Source organism: Abramis brama, assembly GCF_963993115.1.
Source record: "Abramis brama genome assembly, chromosome: 10".
NCBI lineage: Eukaryota > Metazoa > Chordata > Actinopteri > Cypriniformes > Leuciscidae > Abramis > Abramis brama.
In genome coordinates this window covers 30,915,562-30,941,265 of record NC_139972.1, presented here as the reverse complement: position 1 = coordinate 30,941,265, position 25,704 = coordinate 30,915,562, and the positions used below count along the sequence as shown (strand labels likewise).

The 25,704-nt window shown below is 39.8% G+C and overlaps 1 protein-coding gene across 1 annotated transcript in view; it reads left to right on the top strand.

Moving 5' to 3' along the window:
• LOC311091490 (uncharacterized protein) overlaps positions 1-25,704 on the top strand; it is a 300,883-nt gene that overhangs the window by 136,195 nt on the left and 138,984 nt on the right. The window contains exons 16-24 of the mRNA XM_084127442.1: positions 298-414; positions 949-1,065; positions 1,313-1,742; positions 8,593-8,664; positions 8,809-8,878; positions 9,438-9,530; positions 9,922-11,922; positions 12,024-12,180; positions 18,917-19,333. Of these exons, the coding sequence (XP_083983568.1) occupies positions 298-414; positions 949-1,065; positions 1,313-1,742; positions 8,593-8,664; positions 8,809-8,878; positions 9,438-9,530; positions 9,922-11,922; positions 12,024-12,180; positions 18,917-19,333 (3,474 nt within the window). The remainder of the gene's footprint in view (positions 1-297; positions 415-948; positions 1,066-1,312; positions 1,743-8,592; positions 8,665-8,808; positions 8,879-9,437; positions 9,531-9,921; positions 11,923-12,023; positions 12,181-18,916; positions 19,334-25,704) is intronic.

Genomic DNA, 25,704 nt, shown 5'->3' with positions numbered 1-25,704 from the left:
TGAGCATGACTGGTAATTTTGTGTTTTGTATGTCATTGAGATAGTTGTTTATAACCTCTTTTATACTCTCATAGTCTGAGACCAGATGAAGCAGCATCTCCAGCAAAAGTGATGAAAAGTGATCAGTCAATGGATCGGCCAATTGTGTTCCGCAACGAAACCCTTAGTTACAATGGGCAATTTACTTTGTTTTAAATGGTGTGCTTGTTGCATGAAAAATACAACTATCCTTTTCTTGCATATGTTGTATGTTTCTTTTACATTGTTAAATTTGAATTTTCTGTCTCATCCTGACAGTCTAAGACCAGATGAGGCAGCATCTCCTGTAACTTCATACTTCTCTTTAAAAAGCAACCAATCAATGGATCGACCGATTGCATTCAAAGACAGAACTCATCCTTACAGTGTTAAATGGTATGAAAATTTGCATTCTTTGATCAGATATGCATGTAATTGTCAATTCAAAGAAGTGTGGCTGCAATATAAAAATTCAGTACTACCAATACTACTACCAATACCACAAAAATGTCATGATTCTCTACCATTTGTCATTTTGAAAAATAGATTAACACACTGTCTTTAACGATTTAACTGTTTTATTTAACTATTTGAAAATAGAGACTCACAAAATGATTTAACAGATTAACACTAATAATTAAATTTGGTTGTCACTCCTGAAATTTTGCTATACACGTATCCTCTTAGCAACATGAAAAATAAAACTTTTATTCAAAATGTGAGTGTGATATAAGCAAAAAACGTGAGCAAAGAGCATTTCTTTTATAATCACTGAAGATCGGTACTGCAGAAAGACCGCCATCATTACATTTTTTACATTTTTAGTATCAACTTTGTACTGAAGTACTGTACTTATGACAACACTATGAGCTTGTGCGTAGATTAAAAGTCCTAATAACACATCAAACAACTATGCTTTAACTCTTACAGTCTGAGACCAGATGAGGCACCCTCTCCAGCACCCTCACTCCTGTCTGTAAAGAGTGAACAGTCAATGGATAGACCCATTGTGTTCAACAGTGGAGTGCAAAGTTACATGGGAGAGAAGTATGAGAACTTACTCTGTCAGGGGATTAAAGTCAGCATTCTTGCTGTACTGTGCTTTTTTAATAGCATATCTCTTGTGCATTTACAGTGTTGTTTTAAGTGTCTCATTTTGTAATATCAACTTGTAGGCACTATACACTGAAGGTTTAGGCACACCAATATCTTCTTGTTTTTACTTTTAAATTTTATACTGTGTTTACAATCTTTGCATTAAAGTTGAAAGTAATAACCAAAGATGTTCCCACAGCACACTTTCAGCCACTCTCCTGACAGAGGATCACTACAAATGCTCAGTGTGCACAGAGGTCTTTAAGAATCCAGTTTCCATGCCCTGTGGACACAGTTACTGCAAACACTGCATTGACATCTACTGGAGCAAACCAACTCAAGCTGGAGGTTACGCTTGTCCTCAGTGCAGAAAGAGGTTCCGAAGTCGTCCTGTGTTGAGTGTAAATGTTGCTTTGTCTAAACTGATTGAGGAACTCCAGAAGGCAGGATTTAGTCCTGCTCTTCCTGCTCACTGTTACGCTGGACCTGAAGATGTGCCCTGTGATATCTGCACTGAGAAGAAGCTCAAAGCTGTTAAATCCTGTTTGACCTGCACTGTGTTTTACTGTGAGACCCACATCAGACAACACTACACAGTACCAGCACTGCAGAGACACAACCTGGTGGAGGTGATTGTAAAATTACATAGAAATTTATGGCAGATTTATTGAGTTATTATACAGTTTCAGGTCCTTGATTAACTAATCATGAAACATGCGGATTACTGCATTCTGATTTTGATCTTTTATCTACATAAACGGTTTCTATTGAAAACATTTTAGATTGTAGCCAGTCACAGATGTGGTTGTTGAGTGCATGAATGCAATGAACAATCAGAGCAATATCTAATTTGAGTCCATAAGCCAATCAGTAATGACAAAGCTCTCCTAATAATTGAAGTTAAAGCAGCCTGACGGTGGGATGGTGGCACATTAAAACAGCTGAAGAAACATCACCTCATACTCAAAAAGAAGCATCATGATACATGTCCACAGGCTCTGAGAAATCAAATCATCAGAGTTTTTTAATGCAAGGTGAATGACATTGTGAATTGTTCATGCAATGTTCTGCAATCTAAAGCCCTATTCGGACGGGATTAACTTTACAAGGGTAGATGTAGTAATGTAATTTTACCACAGGACGTCTGTTATATTAATGGCCAATTCGCACGGGATAAGATATCTCAGTAAAACTAGCAGAAGTGGGAGGGGTAACTCAATTTACACACCGCCGTCACCCTCCTCTCATCATGTGCGTATTACGTTGCTTCCTGATATCACATGCAAACACATAACCTATACTTCTAAAACAGTTATGTCTGGCCGAACGATGCATTAATTAACTTCAGATTGGATTGTGTTGGTAATAGGCACTTACCTAATGCTAAAAGATGTTTTGTGCCTCTAACAAGTGCTTTTGATCTTCTTTCTGATCTGGATGGTATGTGGAAAACTCTCGAGTTTTGCCACAGACTTGTCCCAGCGTCTAGAACGCAACTGAATGCTTTTTCAAGCATCTCCATACTTGTTGAATGACGAGCGGCAAGGCAAAGGTTCGTTTAACAACATTTAACTTTACTAGAGGAGATACAGAAGTTCAACATGCAAGCATTTAACTTCATCACCGTAACCCATACTTGCGCATGCGTAGAAGCAAGCTTTTACAAATTAGTCTGTTGGATTTAAAGCTACAGAGCACTATGTTCTACATCCTCCTTCTTTAATTGTGTTCCCTACGAAGTTCCTTACATTGTAAGTTAACTCAAAGCCTTTATCTTTATAAGCAACACATTTAAACAGATTAGTTAAGCTGAGAATAAGAAAGTCTATTTACACTTAACCTTTTTTTAACAAAGTAATGTCAACATTTACAAATTGAAAATTTTGTTACTAAAAAACTGAACGGTTTCCTCTGTCTTTTTTTCTTCATTCCATGTATTTAGGGTTTGGTTTGCAAAGGCGACCTGCTCTGGTCACATATGGAACTGTGTAAAGAATTCTTGTTGAATGTTCATTCAGTGGCTTCTTCTCGGCTCCTTGTGGGGTGCATTGTTCTTTGACTTCACTTGGAGTGGAGTATTTGTGCTTAGATTCAACAGAGAGGGTCTGGACAAAGGGAAATGACATATCGCTGTGCTCGAACCGTTGTGGTTGTGGATCCGCGACGGGAAGGATATGTTTTCGGTTTCGTCTGTATTCTTTTCCTTCAGTCTCCACAAGATATGACTATGATTGGTTCATCACAGAGCTGTTTGACGAGCCCGATTCTGTCATAGCCTTTAGAAGTTGCAAGTCTCACTATCTTACCTTGTATGAGTGGCCGGAAAGCTCTGCTGGACTTGTCGTAGTATGTCTTTTGACAGTGTCTCTGTGTTTTGAGAGTTGAGTCTTGACAGCAACGTTGTCCTTTGAGGCTGGCACCAGAATGGACTTGCTGATTGGCAGAGTTGTGCGCGTCTGCCTCGACATTAAAGGGGTCATGACATGAGAAACCAAATTTGCCTTGATCTTTTGGTATATAAGAGGTCTTTGTACCATTAAAACGTCCTGCAAGTTTCATAGCTTAAGACGTCCTCCCCATTGTAAACGAAGCATTTATTTAATCAAGCTCTAAATACAGCTCGTTCTGGATCCCTGGTATGAAGTGACGTCACGGTACGAAGTGACGTAGCAGTCGTTTGCATATGACCGCTTCCAGCGTAGACAACTACGCTTCAAGCGCAAGATAACTACATTAACTTCATTTCATCATCGCATTTGTCACGCGCTTCACATGTGTTCAGTCGACGTGCAGCGAGTGGGTCTATTTACAAGAAGATTGCGATGTCACGACACGCAGATGTGCTGTTCCTGGCTGTGGACAAACAACATGCTTGAATAATATACGCTGCTGAAAGATCCAGACGTCAGGGGAAGATGGATGCAGTTTATTTTTTGCGGACGTCCCAGTCACGGCAGTGTTAATTTAAGCGTGTGTTCTCCACATTTCAAGGATGAGTGACAGTTGAGAACAATCGCAGTTTGATGCTGGCTTTGCCAGAAAACTTTTGTACAAGATAAGGCCGTGTGGACTATTCTGGGCTACACGACGACGCAAACTGTAAGTAATGTAGGCTATTTAAAACTTACAACTTTTTTAAAACGTTAATTGCAGTTTAATTCATTATGAGTAATCACCGTGTTTTTTAGCCTACTTACTGTTTTATGACCGTCATGTTCATGCCCCGTAGGCTATTAAAAGATGTAGGCTGTTAAACTGACAAAATAGTTTCACACTTTCTATGTGGACGGGCTGATGCATTCTTAGTTGTGTTGATGGTTCATTTCCTCTGATTCCGACTCAAACATCATTGCAATCGCCTCGCACGCATCACCCGTTATTGACAAGGGGGCGTTAACAATTGATGCATAGGCACTGATGTTATCCAATCATAACAGTGGGTGTTAACACTGAACTCTTAAAGGGGAAACACCCCCAAAACAGACTGTTTGAATCAGAGCATGAGAAACAGGGTGGGAAAAGGTCATAAATCACTACATTTTAAACATTTTTTGTCCAAAAAACTATAGTAATACTATAATTGCACCTAAGGGAACACAATAAAAGAAAAGAAAAAAACATGTCATGACCCCTTTAATCTCTCCGCTGGCAAGCCCAGTGTCTCGTCGCGTGGAATATTTCTGAGGTTGAGCATGTTTTGCACTCCGCACTGCCCTCTCAGCTAGCCCATTAGTTTGTGGATACTCAGGGCTACTGGTAGTGTGTTTACAATCCCAGGCAGCAGCAAATTCTTTGAACCGTTGGCTTGAAAATGGGGTACCATTGTCTCAAAAAAGACTTTGTGCGGACTCCCATGAACTGCAAGGTGCCTTTTGAGTTTTATAATCACTGTACTGGAGGACAGGTCACGAAGCAGATCAATTTCGAACCATCCTGAATAGGAGTCAACTAGTACGAGATAGTGTTGACCATTCCACTCAAAGATATCTGTAGCCACACTTGACCATGGAAGTTCAGGGATGTCGTGTAAGTGAAGAGGCTCTTTTTGTTGATGGGGCCTCATACTGTTACAGACAGAGCACGACAGTACATCCTTTTCAATGTCTTTGGTTAGAGAAGGCCAGAACACAATGCCTCGTACCCTGCGTTTGGTTGCATCAAGGCCGGGGTGACCTCTGTGAATTATGGTGATATACTCACTGCGCAGTGATTCTGGAACAACTGTTCTCGACCCCTTCATGAGCACATCTTCATCGACTGTGAGCTCATCCCTGAACGGAAAATACTCACAAAATTCTACTGGCAGCTTTGATTGGCTAGAGGGCCATCCTGACTTGATAATACAGCAGAGCCATTGAAGGATCGGATCTTGTGCTGTGAGTTTGAAGCTCTTTCAGTCTGGAAGATGAGATTTGTTGAATTGACATGACCTCAAAGTCAGCTCTGTCATCAGTGTGTTCATCTGGTGAGTCTCTGGGGGAACGTGACAGTGTGTCGGCAAGGAACGTGTTTCCTTTCTTGTATGTGATTGTGAAGTTGTATTTCTGCAATCTTAGCATCATGCGTTGCAGCCTTGCTGGAGCTGTTGATAGGCTTGTTAAGGATGGTTACCATTGGCTGGTGGTCCATTTCAATGTGAATTTGTTTACCATATATGTAGTCATTGAATTTGGTGCACGTGAATACCACAGCCAAAAGCTCTTTTTCAATCTGTGCGTAACGCACTTCTGTCTGCGTCAGAGTGCGAGAAGCGTACGCGACAGGTGCATCTTCTTGAAGACACGCCGCTGCGAGTCCAAACTGGGAAGCATCACAGGTGAGTGTGACGGGTTTCTGGATGTCATAGTATTTCAAGGTAGGTGGACTGGAAATCCTGTGCTTCAGATCTTCGAAAGCATCCTGATGCTGTTTAAACCAGCACCACTCTGTTTTTACAGGTCAGCTCACACAGGGGTGCAGACAACTCACTGAGGTTTGGTATGAATTTTCCTAAATAGTTGATCATACCCAGGAATCGCTGCAGTGCATTGTCTGGCGGCAGCATTTCTGTGATTGCTTTTGTTTTAGCAGGGTCAGGTTGTAGTCCCTTGCTTGCTCAGTCTCAAGTTCACTTCACGAGCACGGTCTAACACTTTCTTCAAATTTGCATCGTGTTCCTGCTTCTGTTCCTGCTCGTAAACTCAACTATGACTGCGCACGGGTAGCCAGCGAAGATCTGTTCCATAACACGCTGAAAGACCTCACTGGCTGAATTAATGCCAAAGGCCATCCGAAGAAATCTAAATCTTCCAAATGGCGTACTGAAAGTAGTCAGTAGGGAAGACTTATGATCCAGTGAAATCTGCCAGAATGAGCTTTTGGCGTCTAGTACTGAGAATACAGTGGAGTTTGGCATCTGCGCTGCCACTTCTTCCACTGTGCGCATGGGGTAATGTGGACGTTTTAGAAACTTGTTTACTAGGGTATATACACAGTCTTATTTCATCTGAGTTTTTCTTGTGAGTGGTCACCATAGATCAGTGGTTCCCAAAGTGGGTGCCGTGACAACTGGCTAGGGGTGCCGCAGAATCTCAGCTTTATTTTCCAATTTAAACAGCCTAAAATAACTATCGTACCATATAATAACCTTTTACAGCCAAGATTATAATCGTTAACGAAAACGAACGAAAAAACGAAAACTAGGTGGGAAAAAACGCTATTTAAAACACGCAGCGTATTCGTTCAGCTGCATTTCCTTTCCCTGCTCTCTCTGTCACTCATGCGTCTCTCACATGCGCGCGCGCGCGCGCACACACACACACACACACAAACACACAGCTCCTCCCCTCCGTGCACACCGCGTCTCCATGAGAACGAGTGTTCGTTCGACGTTGAAAGCAAGTTCGCGAAAGGTTGGTCTCTCTATCTCGTGAACACCTTTACATAATCACACATTAAAAAGTGGTATAAAAATATTTTAAATTCTGAATATAATTTTGTCAGTGTGTTATTGTCGACCCGAGAAGCGATTGCGCCTTCTTTAGAAAGTTAACTAGTCGCAAGTTTGAGGAAAAATGCACTTTTTGGTTGTGGTTGTCGATGTCAAAACACTATATAAGCTGTGATTTCAAATATTAAATAATGTTATGTCATTATGTCTTTTTGAATCTTGCCCCTGACAAATAACCCAAATTACAAAAAAAAAGACTAAAACTAACACTAAAACTAAAACTAAAAACTAAACTAAACACTAAAACTAAAAACTAAACTAAACACTAAAACTAAAAACTAAACTAGCAAACCCACTTTAAAAACTAATTAAAACTAAACTGAATTTGAAAACAAAAAGTCAAAATGAAATAAAAATAAAAACTAATGAAAAATGCAAAACTATAATAGGCTAACCCTGTTTACAGCATATTTTAAAATCATATCAAAACACCAACATATGCAAAAATATTTGGAGTTGTTTATTATTATTTAAAGAGTTAAGTATCTTTAAATCTGTTTTATTCCAATGATTCTCACATACAGTAGCCTTATTGGTTAAAATCAGTCTGTTGACGTGTGTCCAGTTATTAATGGACTGATGATTCATATGAAGGGGTTGTTTCGCCTCATATTATGTCTGTTGTAATGCATTCATAATAAATTCATGCTGCTGTTTATGCTTCATTGGTTGTTTGCTCATCTGGATATAATTGTATATATGTATGTACATATGTTCATTTAGTTTAATTGGGTTAGGGTGCCGTGGAAAAAAAAACACTACAAAGGGGTGCCATGCTTTCAAAAAGTTTGGGAACCACTGCCATAGATGACACCCAATCGGCTGGCTCAGATATAGGAGTGATAACGCCCGATAGCGACCATTCTTTCCAACTCTTGCTGCAGGAATTCTTTGTGCTGGACGGACGACAGGTTGAGCTTCTTTGTCAAGTTTCATGCAGTATGTTACAGGAAGCCTTCCTACTTCATCTAGGAAAAGATCTGCATATTCTGTGTTAATCTCCTGGGCAAAAAACTACTTTTAAACAGGAAATGACTAAATATCTACGTACATATTTACAGCGGATCTATTTGCACGGGATTAGTATTACCTGAGGTAATTTTTGCAGACCTTTTTACTGAAGGTAAAAGTCGCCATAATCTTTACTGACATTGTCTGTACTGATTACTGAGATGGCACTTTCAGACGGGACTAAAATCACGGAGAAGCTCTGGTAATTATTACTTTACCCCACCTCTCCATGTTAAACTAGTCCCGTCCAAATCAACATAGCGTAGACAGTGCGAATAAGATATTTATTGTGCAGTGCAGACCACTACTTCATTGATTAGTGAGAGTGTTTAATTTTTTTGTTTACACTGGTGACCTTGGAGTTGTATTGACTTTTAAAATTGAAATTTTAAATGAATGTGTATTTTAGTTTTATTATAACCTGATTTGCTAAGTTTGTTTTGTAAATTAGGTTAAACTACTGATACTACTTTGTTTAGGCTACTATGTCAATACAAGACAGTAAGGACATCAAGGAGATCAAAGAGCTTCAAGTCAGAGTCATCGAAGAGGTAAATGAAGAAATCAGAGAGTTGAGAACATTTTCTGAATGTGGTGGTTACCTCAAAGAGATATTTGCAGCATAAACACAAACATATTACTAGTTTTTCTGACAATATTCAAATATCTTCTTTTTTTTTTTTTTTTTTGCTTAGATTTCAAGGGATGAAAAGGCTGAAAATTTGAATCCCACTAAGTGCTTCTACAGTGGATTTTCCTCTAATGGTATGACTGGCACTCCTCAAGCTTATTTACAAAAAGTTCTCATAAGTATCACAATTGGATTATTATAGCAGTAACTTGATATTTGACATCCTTTCAAGTAATAAAAAGAAATAGATTATATTTTTAAGAAGATTTGGATAAAAGCATCTCCTAATGAGTAAATATAAATAGTATAATTTGAAATGAAATGCGTTATCAGATATCACAATCTTGGCTCGACTTCATGACCTTACCTCAGATTAATTATTTTTTACTGAATATTATGATTTGCTTCTTATGTGGAAATAAGTGAATGGCCGCACAATTTGGAAATTCCAGAAAACATGCTATATTTTAAAATTGTAAAGTATCTTTTATTTGTACATTTGTATATTATTATGAGTTTAAGCATATAGTTTGTGAAATATAACTGGAAAAGAGGGTGTAATGTTATGTATATATCATGGTTCAAAATACAGTATGTTTGCTTATTTAATAATGTTTTTCAAGGGCTTTACTAAAATAGCTGTCATCTAAATGTAATACTGTCCATCCCTCCCCCCACCCAAATTACTCACAGATTTGCCTATGGATGTAACTGAGATTACGGCACTTGGTCGTCCTTTGGATCTTGGAATGTTGTATGACCATCGGAATGATTCATTTATTTCAGGTTGGTCTATCCTACTCATTTACCCTGACTATTAGCTTATTATAATATAAAATATTATAATACTATTTTAAAACCGATATCATTTTAAAAACTCAAATGTTGTAAGTACATGTTCATGTTATTTTCCCTTTTCCATCCTACATTTTACAGTGCTACCTGGGTGGAAAAATGCGTATTTTGTCCTTTAGTAAAAGATGCAACTAATTAAATTTGCTAAATAAAAGTGCTATGTTCTTCGATCGACTTTATGATTTTTTTTTAACAATAAACTATTCCATACTCCCTCCTCTTAGGCTTCTGTGATGTGAATTGATATTGTATGTGTAGATGGACTGAATATTTTTTCAAATAAGTAAAATTTAAGTAGAATGTGCTGTGAATGTGTTTACAGACAGTAATCTTTGGGATAACCATACTGTAACAAGTAACAGAAAATCTTGGCCCCTACCGAAAACACATCTAAAGGTTTTGGAAGATGACTCCCTTCCGGAGAGATGCAAAGCATTTGAAATGCCACCTATGTTACGAGTAAGTGCTCTGTGTGGACTGATGGAGCTAAATGGAGCTGCAGCCTTTCTGAATCACCCAGTTCAGTCTCAACATCAGGACAGATTTACACTACACTATAAAACCACCACCAGACTGGACATGATCAGCCAAAGACTGTTACAGGAAGGAGCTCCTACCTCAGTGATTAATGCAACCACAGCAACACATGTGATCATCGCTGTGTTCTATGGAGCCCAAGCTTTCTTCGTTTTTGATAATAAGAGAATCAAGACAGAGAAAAATACAGAAATGAAAAATGTTATCAAGAAGCTCACCACCACCCTCAGTGCAAGAGATGTGTTCTCAAGTCTTAATGAAACTGAAAAGGCAGACAGCATTTTATATGACTGCAGTCTGTACATTGATGTGGGCGATTGGAAGAGTCCAGTGTCTTTTGATAAGGCTGTGGAGATCTACGGTTCTCTGCCGACACTGCTTGGATCTAAAGGTGAGAGAGCAGTTCCTCTGAAGGTCTGGCTGTATCCTCTGAAGAAACTGGACAAGAGCTCAGTGAGTGCTGCTCTGAGTGGACTCAGTGAAAACTTACTGCATCGAGTTGAGAACATTATAGAACAGCTGAGAAAACAGATCAGGGTGTGTCAGGACATGATAACAGACTATGATAATCTGACTGTGATTTCTTGGTTTCCTGCTTTGGAAGAAAAATTGCAAAACTTTTCTGAATTTCTACAAGAGTACATGACAGAGTTTCAGAGAAAAGCTGCTGAGATTATTGAATCCATAAATGTCAAGGAAGGTGAAGGAGAGAAGAGTTTACAAGAACTCATCAGTAACTGTGTTCAGTCTCCATTCAATCCAGAGAACACACATCATTGGCTTGAAAAGAAGAAAACTGAGCTGGCAGTTTTAAATGAGTGCAGAGCGGTGAACATTACTATTGTGAAATCACAGGAGGAGCTTCAGCATGTCATTAATGATCCTTGGATGATCAGTGTGTTCTGCTTCACTATTTCATCAATGGAGGCTGAAGATTTTCTCACAGCCCTGAAGCAGCACATTCAATTAAAGAAAGAGTGCACATTGACCATGCCTGATTGCATAAAGCTAGAAGATTCAGTGCAGTCATTAAAGCATGTTTGTGTAAGTCAGAAAGTATTTTCTGACTTAAAAGTATTCATTGTTGCCAAAGACACAAATGAAGATACAAAGCAAACCAAGTTCATTGCTGCATTTGATGATGGTTTTCCAGAACACTGTGTGCAGTTCTACCATGCTGGAACGATTATGAGCCGAAATATGAAACTTCTGACAAAGCCAAATCTTATCCAAATATCTCACATAAAACACTGTAGAATATCCCTAAAAATGAATAATACAAAAAACCGAAGCATTGAGAGGTTTTTGGTGGAGTACAGAGCTCTGGGTGATGATGGAATGAACAACAACACTTGGAAACAGATCTTTTTTGATGCCAAATCTGTTGAGGAAACCTTCATTATTTCAGGACTTACATCAGGCAAACAATTTCAGCTGAGGTATTTGGTTATTGAGAAGGGCTGTATGAGTAACTTTAGCAAGATTATTAACTTTCATACAGCTCTTGCAGCAACTCCTGGGAAACCCTTGGTGAATAAACTGAACAGAAACACTCTTAGAGTCACCTGGTTGAGGGCTGAAGCTGATGAAGATTGTCCAGTGCTGCGGTATATGTTTGAGTATAAAGCAGCAGGACGGGAGGGCTGGTCATCAGTACTAACACAAGGACCTCAGTGTGGATGTACATTAACTTTTCCTCAAAGCACCTGCTATAGAGTCAGAGTCTCTGCTGTCTATGAGGACGTCACCAGCAAACCTAGTGAGGAAACACCAGTACCGGTTGACGGTGAGACGTGTGACACTTTTAAATCAATATAGTTATCAACTTTTTTTTTAACCATTTCTTGTTGCTGATTTTTCTGCATCTGATTCCATTGTCATCAATAGTCTGGTCTATAAAGCTCTCAGAGAGAAAGAGCTCCATCCTCCTAGAAGTGCTGAAACTCCAAACAGAGAAGAAACCAGTAGAGCTGATAGACTGGACAGATGAAGAGAGTGAAGTGAGGGGATTCCTCCAGTGTCTGCCCTACATCTCACAGCTCAGGCGAGATTAATTTGCATACATCCTAATTTACAGAAAGTGTTTGAGTGGCTACTGTAAGCTGCTGTATAACCAAAACATTTTGAGAAATAAATGTGGTTTTCATTTCCAAACAGTGTGAGGCCCGGCGTCACCCCTCTCGCGATGATCTGAATAATTATTATTATGCTAATTTTATTATTAAATAGTATTATTAAATACTACCTACAATTTATTTGCCCCGCAATAATTTCATAGCGCATCACCACTGTCACCTCAAAAACTTGTTTAACACAAAATACTTCTCTTCTCGTTTTTTTTTTTTACTTTTACATATTAGGCCACAAGAGAAAAATGTAGAAAATAGATATTTTATAGACCATTATTTTTATATATATATTAGGGCTGGGCATAACGCGTTAACGCATTTATTAATTGACGCCGACAATTTTTTTTATCGCACGTTAACGCAGTTTTTTATTTTATTATTATTTTGAACGTCCGTTGCTCACTGGCTCTGAATACACATAGGCCTACAGTCAAACCATGGGTCACAGGAGGGGTGGGATGTTGGTCAGCCAGCAAATAACCCTCCCAAACAAGCAGTGGAGGGAGGCTTCAGCAGGTTCTCTCAGGTGAACAGAACAGCGCTCCGCGAGTGAACGGCAGGCGCTCTATGGATAGTAACCATGGCAACGGCTTCAGTGCGCAGCTGCAACCTTTTTAACATAAATTAAAATTATACAGCTACGTAACTTTACCTGATAGGCCTGCGTTTAGTTTAGCGGGGATGCTCTGCCATGTGAATTCCCTCCTGTTGATGTCCTGGTAACTATTTAGATTCTGGAAACTCACAAACAGCGAGGATCAGTCTCTCTCCCAATGATTTGTGCTGCGCGTCATGTACAAAAAGTTCATGACAATTCATCTTCGGTAGCGGGCGGGTGTGTGCGCACAACTGCGACAGTTTCACGGGAACGCAGCCGCTTGTCGCTGCACCTTGTGCTCGACCACTTCACCTCACTCTAACAGGGAAACTTGCTACTGAACACAGACTGTTTTTGCTGCTCCCTGATAAAAGATACCTGTTGATACCTGTTCAGAAAAAAAACAAGAAAACAGGACTCTGATGGTAACTTGTTTTAACAAGCTAGTAAAAGGTAATGCCCTGGCAGTGGCAAATAGCTTTGGTTTAATATTTGATTTGATTACATTAATGTTTAAAGGGGTCATATAATGTCATTTTTGTACAAGCTAATATGATTCTTTAGGGTCTAAATTAAAAGTTTGTAATATACTTTAATTAAAAATTCTCATTAGTATTGTAAGAAAACACTAATTTTACCTGGTCAAAAACAGCTGTTTTCAGCACGCCGTTTAAGTGCATGGGTCTTTAAATGATAATGAGCTTTGCTCACCCCGCCCCTCTGTTCTGTGCCTACACCGTTTGTAACACAATAACCATAACACGTTGTTCATTATAAACGTGGGATTATGAATTATATTGAGAACGTTGTACATAGAAAACATGCCGTAATGTACCCTGAGTGTAAAAATAGCCGCATTGATTGATTTGATTTATTGATTTTGTCCTTGCATTCTTTCTTGTGGCTCAGTGACACACCTGAATGAAAGGCTCATTATGCGGGTTGTTGTCTTCTCGTCTTCTTCACTCATTATTCATGATGGTGTTTGATCATTCACGCCCCTACGCATATTGCCTTTCCAAACAAAAAGTGTCTTACAAAATTTAAATCAATGTATTGTTTTATGTGAATAATTAGGTAGGATGATTTTCACATCATTTTGAAGAAAAAACTGCATTATTCAGAAGTCTTGTGGACACATATTTAGTATGTGTTTTGTGGCCTTATTTCAGAAACGACACTCTGTTACTAACGTAACCTCGGTTCTCTCTAGAGAGGGAACGAGTGTTGCGTAAGTTTAGCTTATGCTACGGGAAAACTCCTTTTCTCGAGAATATTGAAGCAAAAAATTATCCTTTATTTTTAATAATTTAAAACGCATTTGCTGCAGCAGGCAGACATAGGCGAGGCAGCTCCCGCCAGAATGGGTGTGGCCTAAGCCTATAAATACCCATCGCTCAGGTTGCACTATGATTTCAGTCGACTGGAAGCGAAGCCATAATGCAGCACCAGCAACACTCGTTCCCTCTCTAGAGAGAACCGAGGTTACGTTAGTAACCGAGTGTCGTTCTCTTACGAGAGTACTCTTGTGTTGTGTAAGTTTAGCTTGCGCTACGGGAACCCCATGTTAAATGCGTGCTGAATTCCAACACTAATGTCCCAAGGGCAGTATACCCAGGGCTCATGTAAAAGTGGAATAGTCGCGTAAGCGGCAGAACGGGGAGGGACGACTCGGTATAAACTGATAGGTGTTTACACATATATACAGTTAAGGCAATATGTGAACCTTGAAACTGCATAGTCCCACAGGACGCTGCAACATGTTAACGGTCTGAGCAAACTAGGTTGGTCAGGCACATTAATGTAGCATAATTAGACTGAGAACAGCCTAGCCTGTAAGGAGGGCACTTCTAGGTTATAGAACCTTACAAATGTAGACGGGGAGGCCCAGCCTGCCGCCATACAAATGTCTTGAAGTGAGACCCCACTCGTCCAAGCCCACGACGAGGCCATGCCTCCAGTTGAGTGGGCCCTAACACCCAAAGGGTAATCCAAGCCCTTGGATGCATAAGCCGACACGATAGCGTCCACTATCCATCTGGACAGGGTCTGTTTCGAGATGGCTAGCCCTTTAACGCGGCCACCGAAGGAAACAAAAAGCTGCTCTGTTTGCCTAAAGGCAGCAGAACGTTCCACATAAATCCTCAAAGCCCTTACAGGGCAGAGAAAATTAACCCCAACCTCACTGTCGGACGCAGGGAGGGCTGACAAGGAAATGACTTGCGCTCTAAACGGAGTCCGGAGTCCTGACCATTTAGACGCATAGAGTCGTCTGGTAGACGGAGCTCTAGCCTGTGTGATTGTGTTCATAACTCCCTCTGCAAGGTGAAATGGCAATAATTGATCGCCCACACATGTAGGGCCCACAGTTCGGGGTAAGGGTGCCAAACTGCGCCCCCGGCCTGGGACAATAGGTCCCTCCTCAGCGGAATCAACTATGGAGCTGTGCTCTTCAGCTCCATCAGCTCTGGGAACCACACTTGATTCTCCCAGAGCGGGGCTATCAGTATTACCGAGCATTTGCACTCCCTGATTCACTTGATTACCTGTGGTAGCAAGGCGACCGGGGGAAATGCATAGAGAGGGCATCTGGGCCTGTCTAGGGCCAGCGCGTCCCTTTCTTTTGAAAAGAATAATGGACAATGAGCATTGGCCTGCGATGCGAAAAGGTCTACCTCCGCTCTGCCGAAGATGTTCCAGATGTCTTGCACCACCAGGGGATGCAAGGACCATTCCCCTGGGGGAAGCTTGGCCCTGGAAAGCATGTCTGGGGCCACATTCAGGACGCCCGGCACATGTGCCGCTCTCAGCGAACACAGATTGTGCTGAGCCCATAAAAGGAGGCGTTTTGCTCTTGCAAGAAGGCTCCGAGACCTGAGATCGCCCTGGCGATTTACATGTTGTTACACCACTGACATGTTGTCTGTTCTGACTAGAACGTGGTGATTTTTCAGCACAGGGAGGAAAAACTGAAGGGTGTTCTCGACCACTTTCATCTCTAGACAGTTTATGTGTAGATGTTTCTCCGCAGCACCATCGAGGCTGAGGCCATAAGACCCATCATCCTCTGTAACACTCTGAGGGGAAGATATCTCCCTACTATGAATGTCGCTGCTAGGCGCTGGATTACTGCCACGCGTTCTCGCGTTAGGCGTGCCAGCATAAACCTGGAGTCCAACTCTATCCCCAGAAAGGATGTTTCCTGACTGGGAGATAGATTGCTTTTGGCCCAGTTGACTCTGAAACCCAGCTGTCCCAAATGGTCCAGCAATAGCGTTCTGTGTGACACCAGTTCCTCTTTCGTCCAGATAGTTCAGTATTCTCACGCCCCTTCGTCTGAGGGGCGCGAGCGCTGTGTCCATGCATTTCGTAAATGTACGAGGTGCTAAAGACAGACCGAATGGGAGGACGGTGTATTGATAAGCCTGGCCCTCGAAGGCGAATCTCAAGAATGGCCTGTGACGGGCTGCTATTTGAATCTGAAAGTAGGCGTCTTTCAGATCCACTGATATAAACCAGTCCCCTGGTCGAATTCGAGCGAGGATCTGTCTGGTTATGAGCATTTTGAACGAGCGTATCATAAATGCTTTGTTCAAACTCCTGAGATCTAGTATGGGGCGGAGCCCGCCGTCTTTCTTCTGTACTAAGAAGTAACGGCTGTAAAACCCTGACTCGCTCTCTGCTAAGGGGACGGTCTCCACCGCCCCTTTCCTTAGCAAATTTGCTATCTCGGTGCGAAGTAGGTGCGCTACTTCCTGATTCACCGAAGTTTCGACCCGTGTTGTGCAGCGCGGCAGTCTGCGAGCGAATTGTAGCAAATAGCCCCGTTTCACTGTCTCTAGCACCCATTTTGAGACCCCTGGAATCGATTCCCACGCCTTCCCGTGAATGGCCAGGGGTAGAATGAAATCTGGGCTCTGAAAACTGTTTTGTTGTGTTTGTGGGAGAGAAAAAAAAATCTACAAGTTCAAGTTCTACAAGACTTCAAATTTACTGATAAACGTTTGGCTGTTCTCTACAACTACAAATTCCAGTCACAGGTGCTCAGTTGATTTGCACCAAAAATACCTTCATAGACTGGGTCTTACATGACAATGAATTGTCACGTAGCCAGCACTAGTCAGTATGGAAGATTAGTAGATGCAGATATATACAGTATGTATTGATCGGCAAGTAAGAAAATTAATGTTTTATTTTTACTTTTCATAAACTATCAAAACATTAAATATATTAAATTATCAATTTAGGTCACTGATAGGCTTTTTTTTTTTTTTTTTAAGTTTTACTTTGACAAATATATTTTGTAAACATACTTTATACAGTGCGAACTTTGACCTGAACAAATTACATCAAAGGTTTTGGAGTATTATCACAAGAGCACGATTTTATATAATTTACTATTTACTACTAAGCCTTGCATAATTTAAATTTTAAGAGATAATGTACAGTCAGCTGGTGTAAAGACCACCCATTGGCCCAAATACAGAATCCAATGGTCTGGGCGAAGGTATAATGCGTGTATGTCTTTTCAGCGCTCCATTGAAGTTCACTTAATTTATTAGAATTTTGTTTTAAATATTACTTTAGCTCTACACTTAATCTGACTCCAATTTCTAATGATAATCAAATTTAGATTGTGTTTCTTATTAGAAAATAATCATAAATATTGATTATGAATTAATTTAGATCTTTGATTATTCTGGGTATCCCATAGTTTCAATTATTCATTCATTAAGGACTCGGTGTCGCTTTGAGACGTCACGTCGCAAATGTGCGCTAGCCAGTTCTGAAATAGTCAGAGGGTGCAGTGCAACTATTTTACCCTAAGCGGACGCTCTCTGCTGACTCATAACACAGGTGTAATTTTTTTAATAGTTGCGAGCTTGCAACGTGCTAAGTCAGTGATAGTCACAAATCAGAAGGTCTCCTTAATGATGTGCCCCATGCTCCATTAAAGCCTTCTGTTTGATCTATCCTGGACAGAGATTTGCGGAAACATCAGTCTACACATTAATCTACTAGGAATAATGATTTCAGAAAAATGCAGAATAATTAAAATATAACATTTTATTTGTCAGGTAAAAATGTTTCATGCCAATTACACAAGTAAATGATTAAAAGCCAATTCAGAAATAATAAATGCATGACATCAATTACTCAAAGATGACTCTAAGAGTAAGCAATGCATTCATGTCAGAGACACGCAGTGGTGTGTAAGTGTGTTCCAAGTGTAAGACTTCGGAAAACACTGACACAGCACTGCATGGGGGTTTTCCTGGTTACAGATTCCCAAGTCTGCTCTGCCACTTCCCCTTAAATACCCAGACAAGAACAAAAGGGTTATACCAATATTTTGTTTTGGGTCAATTCATGTACCCCAGGGGGTAACACCTGGTTTTGGGGGAGAGGGGAGATATCTTGAAGGGACATCACCCAAAGAGGAGAACAGAATTATCCTAAGTTTTCAATCTTTCTCATAATACCAATGACTGCAATGAAATTAAGACCATTTTACCAATCACACTGAGACATTTAAAATGATACCAAACATGAAAAGGAAAAACAATAGATTCACAAGATACATCATATGTGATATATAGACATTCTTAGTGAACTTTTGGTGACTTTACTCAGGAGGAAAGGAAGGGAGGAGGGAGAGGGGGTGCAGAGATAAGGAAGGAGAAAAGTGTGGACAAGACAATGTCCTGTGCTCTTTCTTTGCAAACTTCTGTCCAGGGTGCGTTTTATTGCTTTATTGTAGGGTGAGTTTTATCTCCGCTTTTGCAATTTTATCTATTTTGTTTTAGCAGGAAAATCAGTTCTTACATTGGTCATTATCACAAAATAAACCTGACAGAGTGTTCAGGACTGACATGCTGATTCTCACCACAAACTTCAGAGGATGAAATACTCTTCTGTCTCCTGCTGATCACATATTGTATCAGATTATATTTGACAAGCTGTTTCAGTAGATCAGTGTCAGTAGATCATTTTCAAATTTCACTTATTTTCCTTTGTCATCTTTAACTAAATCTTGTTCATTCTTTCTTTAGATTTGTTGAACCACAGAATAAAACAGCTGAATTATGGGATAAAAGAAAGAGATCATTCATACTGGATTTGTGTCTGCAAGCTGCTCTCCACCAGAAAGAGACAACAGAAGAAACTGTGAAGGAACTGCTGTCATCTGTGAATTATGAGAGAGGTGATTTCCTGCTGGATCTGTGTTCACATGTGAAGGACTATGAGACTCAAACCGGCAGGAGTGTCCTTCCAGCATTACAGCCAGTTTATCAGTCAGTGTCTCCTGCAGTCTGGAGAATAAACCTCTCAGAGAGAAAGAGCTCCATCCTCCTAGAAGTGCTGAAACTCCAAACAGAGAAGAAACCAGTAGAGCTGATATACTGGACAGATGAAGAGAGTGAAGTGAGGGGATTCCTCCAGTGTCTGCCCTACATCTCACAGCTCAGGTCTAAATACTTTAAACTTACAATAAATTTTTATTTTTGACAAAATCAGTCAATTAAGCCATTATGAGTAATTCTGTCTTTGTAACAATGTAAATACAAGTTCTACAGGTGAAATAGTTTTACAGATGCAAATTTGTTTTGACTCCAACATTTTTGACGGGTTTAATTAGGGCCCAAGCCCTGAAAGGGCGGAGGCCCTATTGTTTTCGTAAGGATTATTATTATTTTTTTTTTATTTTATTATTTTTTTTTTTTTCATTATTTTTTTTTTTGCCTTTTTGCCACTTTTGGGGCCCTTAACATGCTCAAAAACTCTTGAAACTTTGCACACAGGTCAGAACCCGCGGCCATCAGGGCCGGACTTAAGCTGGTACCCGGGCGTGGCAGGGGGGCTCGACAGCGCCCCCTGGAATGGGGTCCGAAATCTTGGTCCATATATCAAGCACGCTTGCATGTAATAATATGAAACTCAGTACACATATAGATCTCATCGGGCCGCACAACTTTCGTGCTCTAAGTTTTACAAAAGCCCAACAGGAAGTCAGTTATTATACGTTGTTTGGAAAACGCATACAATGGAATGTGAAATACTCCTCCTAGGGAATTCATCCGATCGCCGCCAAACTCGGTGTGAATGAAGTCAAGACATTGAGGATGAATTCTTGCGAACAGATTTTTGATATCTCGAACGGTTTGGCCGTGGCGAGGAAACGAATTTATGGCGAATAATGGGACACAGGAAGTGTGTTATAACTTCTGCATACATTATCTGATCTTGCTGAAACTTCAGCAGTGTGTTCGTTGTAAGAGGCCGATCACATGGATGTGACCTTTGTGAGTCAAAGTTATAGCGCCACCAACTGGCAACAGGAAGTGTGTCACTTTCAAAATGCTTTGAAATCACTTTCTTATTTTTACCCGATTTGCTTCAAACTTTATGTGTATAATGTAGACACACGGCAGATGTAGACCTGTGAAAGGATTATTGATATCTTAGATACTATTGCCGTGGCAGCGCATCAAACTTTAATATTCTTTTCGGATGCTTTTGAGACTCTTCACATGCTTGAAAATGCATGAAACTCGACAGACACATCACATTTATTATACAGTAGACATGTGCAAAGTTTCAGAAACGGGCGTGGTGGAATGGCTCAGTAGCGCCACCTTTAGTCAAAAATGGGGGCTTAGTTTTTCCTAGAATCACAAAACTTGGTAGGTGTATTGTTCTCATCAAGCAGGACACCTTTCTAATTTACAGTCATAACCTCAGACCCACAGGAAGTCAGATATTTTGGTTTGAATGTGGATTTTCTGGAGAATTTTCTCTCTCTCTGTGTGTGTGTGGGGGGGGGGGGGATTTGTCTATTCCATTTAATCTTTGTTTTTCAAGGTTTCAGGGGCTTTTGGGGCCCTTAACGTGCTCAAAAACTCTTGAAACTTTCCACACAGGTCAGAACCCACGGTCATCAGAGCCGGGCTGAAGCTGGTACCCGGGCATGGCAGGGGGGCTCAACAGCGCCCCCTTGGACACGGTCTGAAAACTTGGTCCATATATCAAACACGCTTGCATGAATTAATATGAAACTCGGTACACATATAGATCTCATCGGGCCGAACAACTTCCGCACTCTAAGTTATTAGCTCCGCCCAACAGGAAGTCGGCTATTATGGGTTGTTTGAAAAATGCATGCTGTGGAATTTAATGTACTCATCCTAGAGAATTCATCCAATCGCCTCCAAATTCGGTCAGCATGAAGTCAAGACATTGAGGATGATAAATTCCGGACGGATTTTTGATATCTCGAACGGTTTGGCCGTGGCGAGGAAACAATGGCGAGAAAAGAGAAACAAGAAGTAATATAACTTCTGCATACGTTAACTGATCTTGATGAAACTTCAGCAGTGTGTTCGTGGTAAGAGGCCGATCAGATGGATGTAACTATTGTGAGTCAAAGTTATAGCGCCACCAACTGGTAGCAGGAAGTGTGTCACTTTCAAAATGCTTTTGACAAAAGTGGGGGGGTTACTTTTACCCACAGTTACAAAAATCTGTACGCATATTGGTCTCATCGAGCCGGACAACTTTCTAATTTACAGTCATTAGCTCCGAGCAACAGGAAGTCAGATATTTTGGTTTGAATGTGGATTTTTTGGATATGTCAGACTCTGAGTTTTTAGTTACTCCTCCTAAGTGGTTTATTTTATTCACACCAAACTTTTTCAACATGATAAAAGTACATTAAAGATATATATATATATATATATATATATATATATATATATATATATATATATATATATAAATATAGCTGCGAGCAGCGATGAAGGGCCAAAGCCGGCGGCACCGCCACCCCGGTGCCTTTAGGTAACTAAAGGCATCGGGGTTGCGGTGCCACCGGCTTGGGCCCGTAATCGCTGCTCGCAGCTATATTTTTTATCGTTCCCAGTTAAGAGTTCAAAGTTTTGTATGTGGCAATTAGTGGCAACAATCAATCACACTTTACTTGACAATTACTAGAAAAAATATTTAATCCACTTTATTACTTTGAATCAATATTCCTCAGAACAGCTATTCTCACTTTATCGTACTCTGACTCTGAGATAATCTGCACTATTATTTAGTCTGTCTCTAATATTGCTCAGCCAAAAATTCTCAGAAATAACAACCACTTCATTAATTCCCCAAAACTAATACAATGAATGACAGATAATTCTTAAACAAAATAGAATAAAAAGCTTTTCTGAGACAGTCTGAGGAAGCTTTTGGGAACACTTTACAATACGGGTGCACTAATATGCATTAATTCATGCTTAACTAATGCACAGATAATCATGTGTTAATGTATGACTGTGTGTTTGATCTATTCTAAACAATTAATTATTACTGCATCAGCAACTAATAAAAAGTCTATATGATTAATATATTAATATATGAATTGTTATTAATTAAATGTGTCATAATGTATTAATTCCTTAATAACATATTGTATTAACTAATAGTGTAAATGTATACCAGATGAACTGCGTCATCTAGTACCTTGTTGTTCATGGCACAGGAATATGTCAGGTTAAGCTTGAGGTGGAACTCTGAGAAGATGCGGCCGGGTGCTGCTATTTCATAACACTGTGTCTAGATGCACAAAGACAATATAATGTCCATTATAGTCAGTGATAGTGATGCTACGCTGGATGTGGCATGACGCTACACGACACAGCAAAACCCCGACAGTAAACTGATGCCACTTTCTATTTCTGATGTACTCCAAGCTCTTGCGCTACTTCTGTTATGAAGGACAAATTAACTTGCAATGGTCTGTCATGTCCACTGTAGACAGCTGTTGCGGTGTGACGCGATAATGGTCGCGTCCAGTTTAAACACAGTGTAACAGCGGTCAGTTGGTCAGATTCTGGTGTGCTGATATTTGTGTGCAGCCCAACTTACCCATTGATTAATTAAAGCAGACAACTGGAAGTTGAAGTTCATAGCTTTGACCAATTGTGGAAATTAACGCATTAATTTACACTATTAGGAATTGTTATTAAAGGGGTGGTTTACTGCTTTTTTTCTTTGCATGGTTGTGTTTATGGGGTGCAATATAACATGTCTTCGGTTTTTTTTTTTTTTTTAAGTCTTATTTTTCATAAATTTCACCTTTATTGTAAGCCGCTTTCTCCTCTGTCATTTGAACGACCGGTTGACTTCCTGATTCTATGAAAACACTCCCTCGGAAACAGGCAATGGGCTCAGATTGGTTAGTTGGGCCGGTGTGTTGTAATTGGCTAAACTGCGTAGTGCATGTTGTCCGGAAACTTCACGCCCATTACCTTTACGGGCGAAAGTTGCATGTGCTCCGGTCAAATGTAAATATCAGACCCAGGAAGCGACAATGAAGAGAAGTCAAGCAACCTCCGAAAACACGGCTCTTACAAAACGTTTCTGAATGGTAAATTTTTTATTATTATTATTCTATTCTAATCTACTATTATATATGTATTTCGATATGCTGTTACTTGAAAATACTGCTGCTTGTTAGCTTTTGAGATACGGTTTTCTCCTGATTAAACATTTAATATAACTGAATAAATGACTGAGTAATACCGTTTTTTAAAGTTATTGTTTTAACTTCAGCAGCTGAAGTTTGCTGTTGCGATTAGGCTACATATATATATATATATATTTTAACTTCATACACGTTTGTCTTATACACACAAAATAGCATCGAACTAACTGGCTATAAACAAACAGCGTTGGCATTGGTTTACGTTCTTGATCAAATCGATCGTCATAAAATATACATGGAAAATACATTTACAAAATTAGTACATAATTACAAATTCAGGTCCAAAATGTTTGTACGCGTTTGTACGTGTGTAAGTGGCTACTAGCCAGCGCTGGCATTTGTTTACGTCCTTGATAAAACTAAAACATTACGTCTGAAATTATACATGCAAATACATTTAAAATTATTAAGTCTTACTTACAGGTTGTGGCCCAACTGCTGTCTCTGGTTGTAAAGTTGGAACTGCTTCATGTTTTAGTAACAGTTTCTTGTTGAATCCGGCATTGAATTCGTGGAGATTCTGGAAGCTGTCTTCCGTAAAATGCGCAGCACAGAGAGCTAAATTACGATTGAAGTTTTCAGGAACATAATCAAACATAAATTTTAGCCATTGTTGACGAACTACAGCGTCCGTATGAAGCCCGAACACAGAAGACCTGGCAGCTGGGTGAAAATAACACACTTTCGACGGCATGGCTACAGCTCTCCACTATAACTCTTCCTCTTCGACAAAGCCGCAGAAATATGGCCATGCCCCCTTTTTTGCATGGGTTAGCTACGTATAAAACCCGGGAAGTACCTCGTTGTAGTCCCATTTGAGTCGTTTTTGTAGGCATTAAACTTCCTGATTTAGAAGTCGATATCTCTGCTTACGTTGAACTTTCAGTGCAGCAACTTTGCAGATAATGTTCATGCACCAACAGCAACATTACACACTATTTAAAATGAAAAAAGTGAAATCACAATCAACCACCCCTTTAAGGAATTAATACATTGACACATTTAATTAATAACTTCATATATTACTTAATCTATTTATCATATATAGACGCTTTATTAGTTGCTGATGCAGTAATAATTAATGCTTTAGTTCTTCATGAGTCATACATTAACACATGATTATCTGTGCATTAGTTAAGCATGAATTCATGTATATTAGTGCACCCGTATTGTAAAGTGTTACCGCTTTATTTATCAGCCACTCTGCTCTCACCAATAGTTTCAAACGCCTGTACTTTCCCCAGATAGATGGACCTCAGGTGCACACATGCACACTTTTTGGGAACAATTTATCTTACACATGTTTATTAATGTCTGTGACTGTAGTCAGATTATTTTGACAATCATTTTGTACTTTAAGGCAATTTTTACTCTTTTATATAGTGTTTGTAACTGAGCTGCAGTAAAAGTCCACATTGTGCCTGTAAGTGTAAACTAAACCAAATGTACATTTTGGAGTTATACTCTTACAAAGAAAATGTCTATCCGTAAACAATTATGATCATAGATTTAAGAATCACAGTCTTACAAAAAAATAATTACATGTGTGTTGCTGCCATTTTTTAATTTGGGCTTAATTTGTCAAATATACTTTGTAAATATGTACTTCATATGAACTTTGACCTGAACAAATGGCATCAAAGTTTTTGGAGTATTATTACCAGAATTGTATATATTTACTATATTTACTAGTCTTGCGTAACTTAAATTGTAAGAGATAATGTACAGTCAGCTGGTCATTATCACAAAATAAACCTGACAGAGTGTTCAGGACTGACATGCTGATTCTCTCCACAAACTTCAGAGGATGAAATACTCTTCTGTCTCCTGCTGATCACATATTGTATCAGATTATATTTGACAAGCTGTTGCAGTAGATCAGTGTCAGTTGATCATTTTCATATTAACACTTCCTTTCCTTTGTCATCTCTAACTAAATCTTGTTCTTTCTTTCTGATTTTGGAAGAAACCGTACAGCACCTTAAAACATCAACCTGTGCCCTTGACGCAATTTCCACATCATTTTTCAAAAGTGTGTTAAACTGTTTAGAAGCAGATCTCCTACAGTAGTAGTGGTAAACTCCTCACTTCTCTCTGGGAGTTTTCCAAACTCCCTGAAAACGTACTCGGTTACTAACGTAACCTCGGTTATCTCTAGAAGAGGGAACGAGTACTGCGTAAGTAGCTTACGCTAGGGGAAAACCTCTTTTCCACGAGATATTGAAGCCAAAAAATTATCCTATAATTTTGTATTATTGCAAAACGCGTTGCAGCAGCATGCAGACATGGGCGAGACCGCTCGCGCGC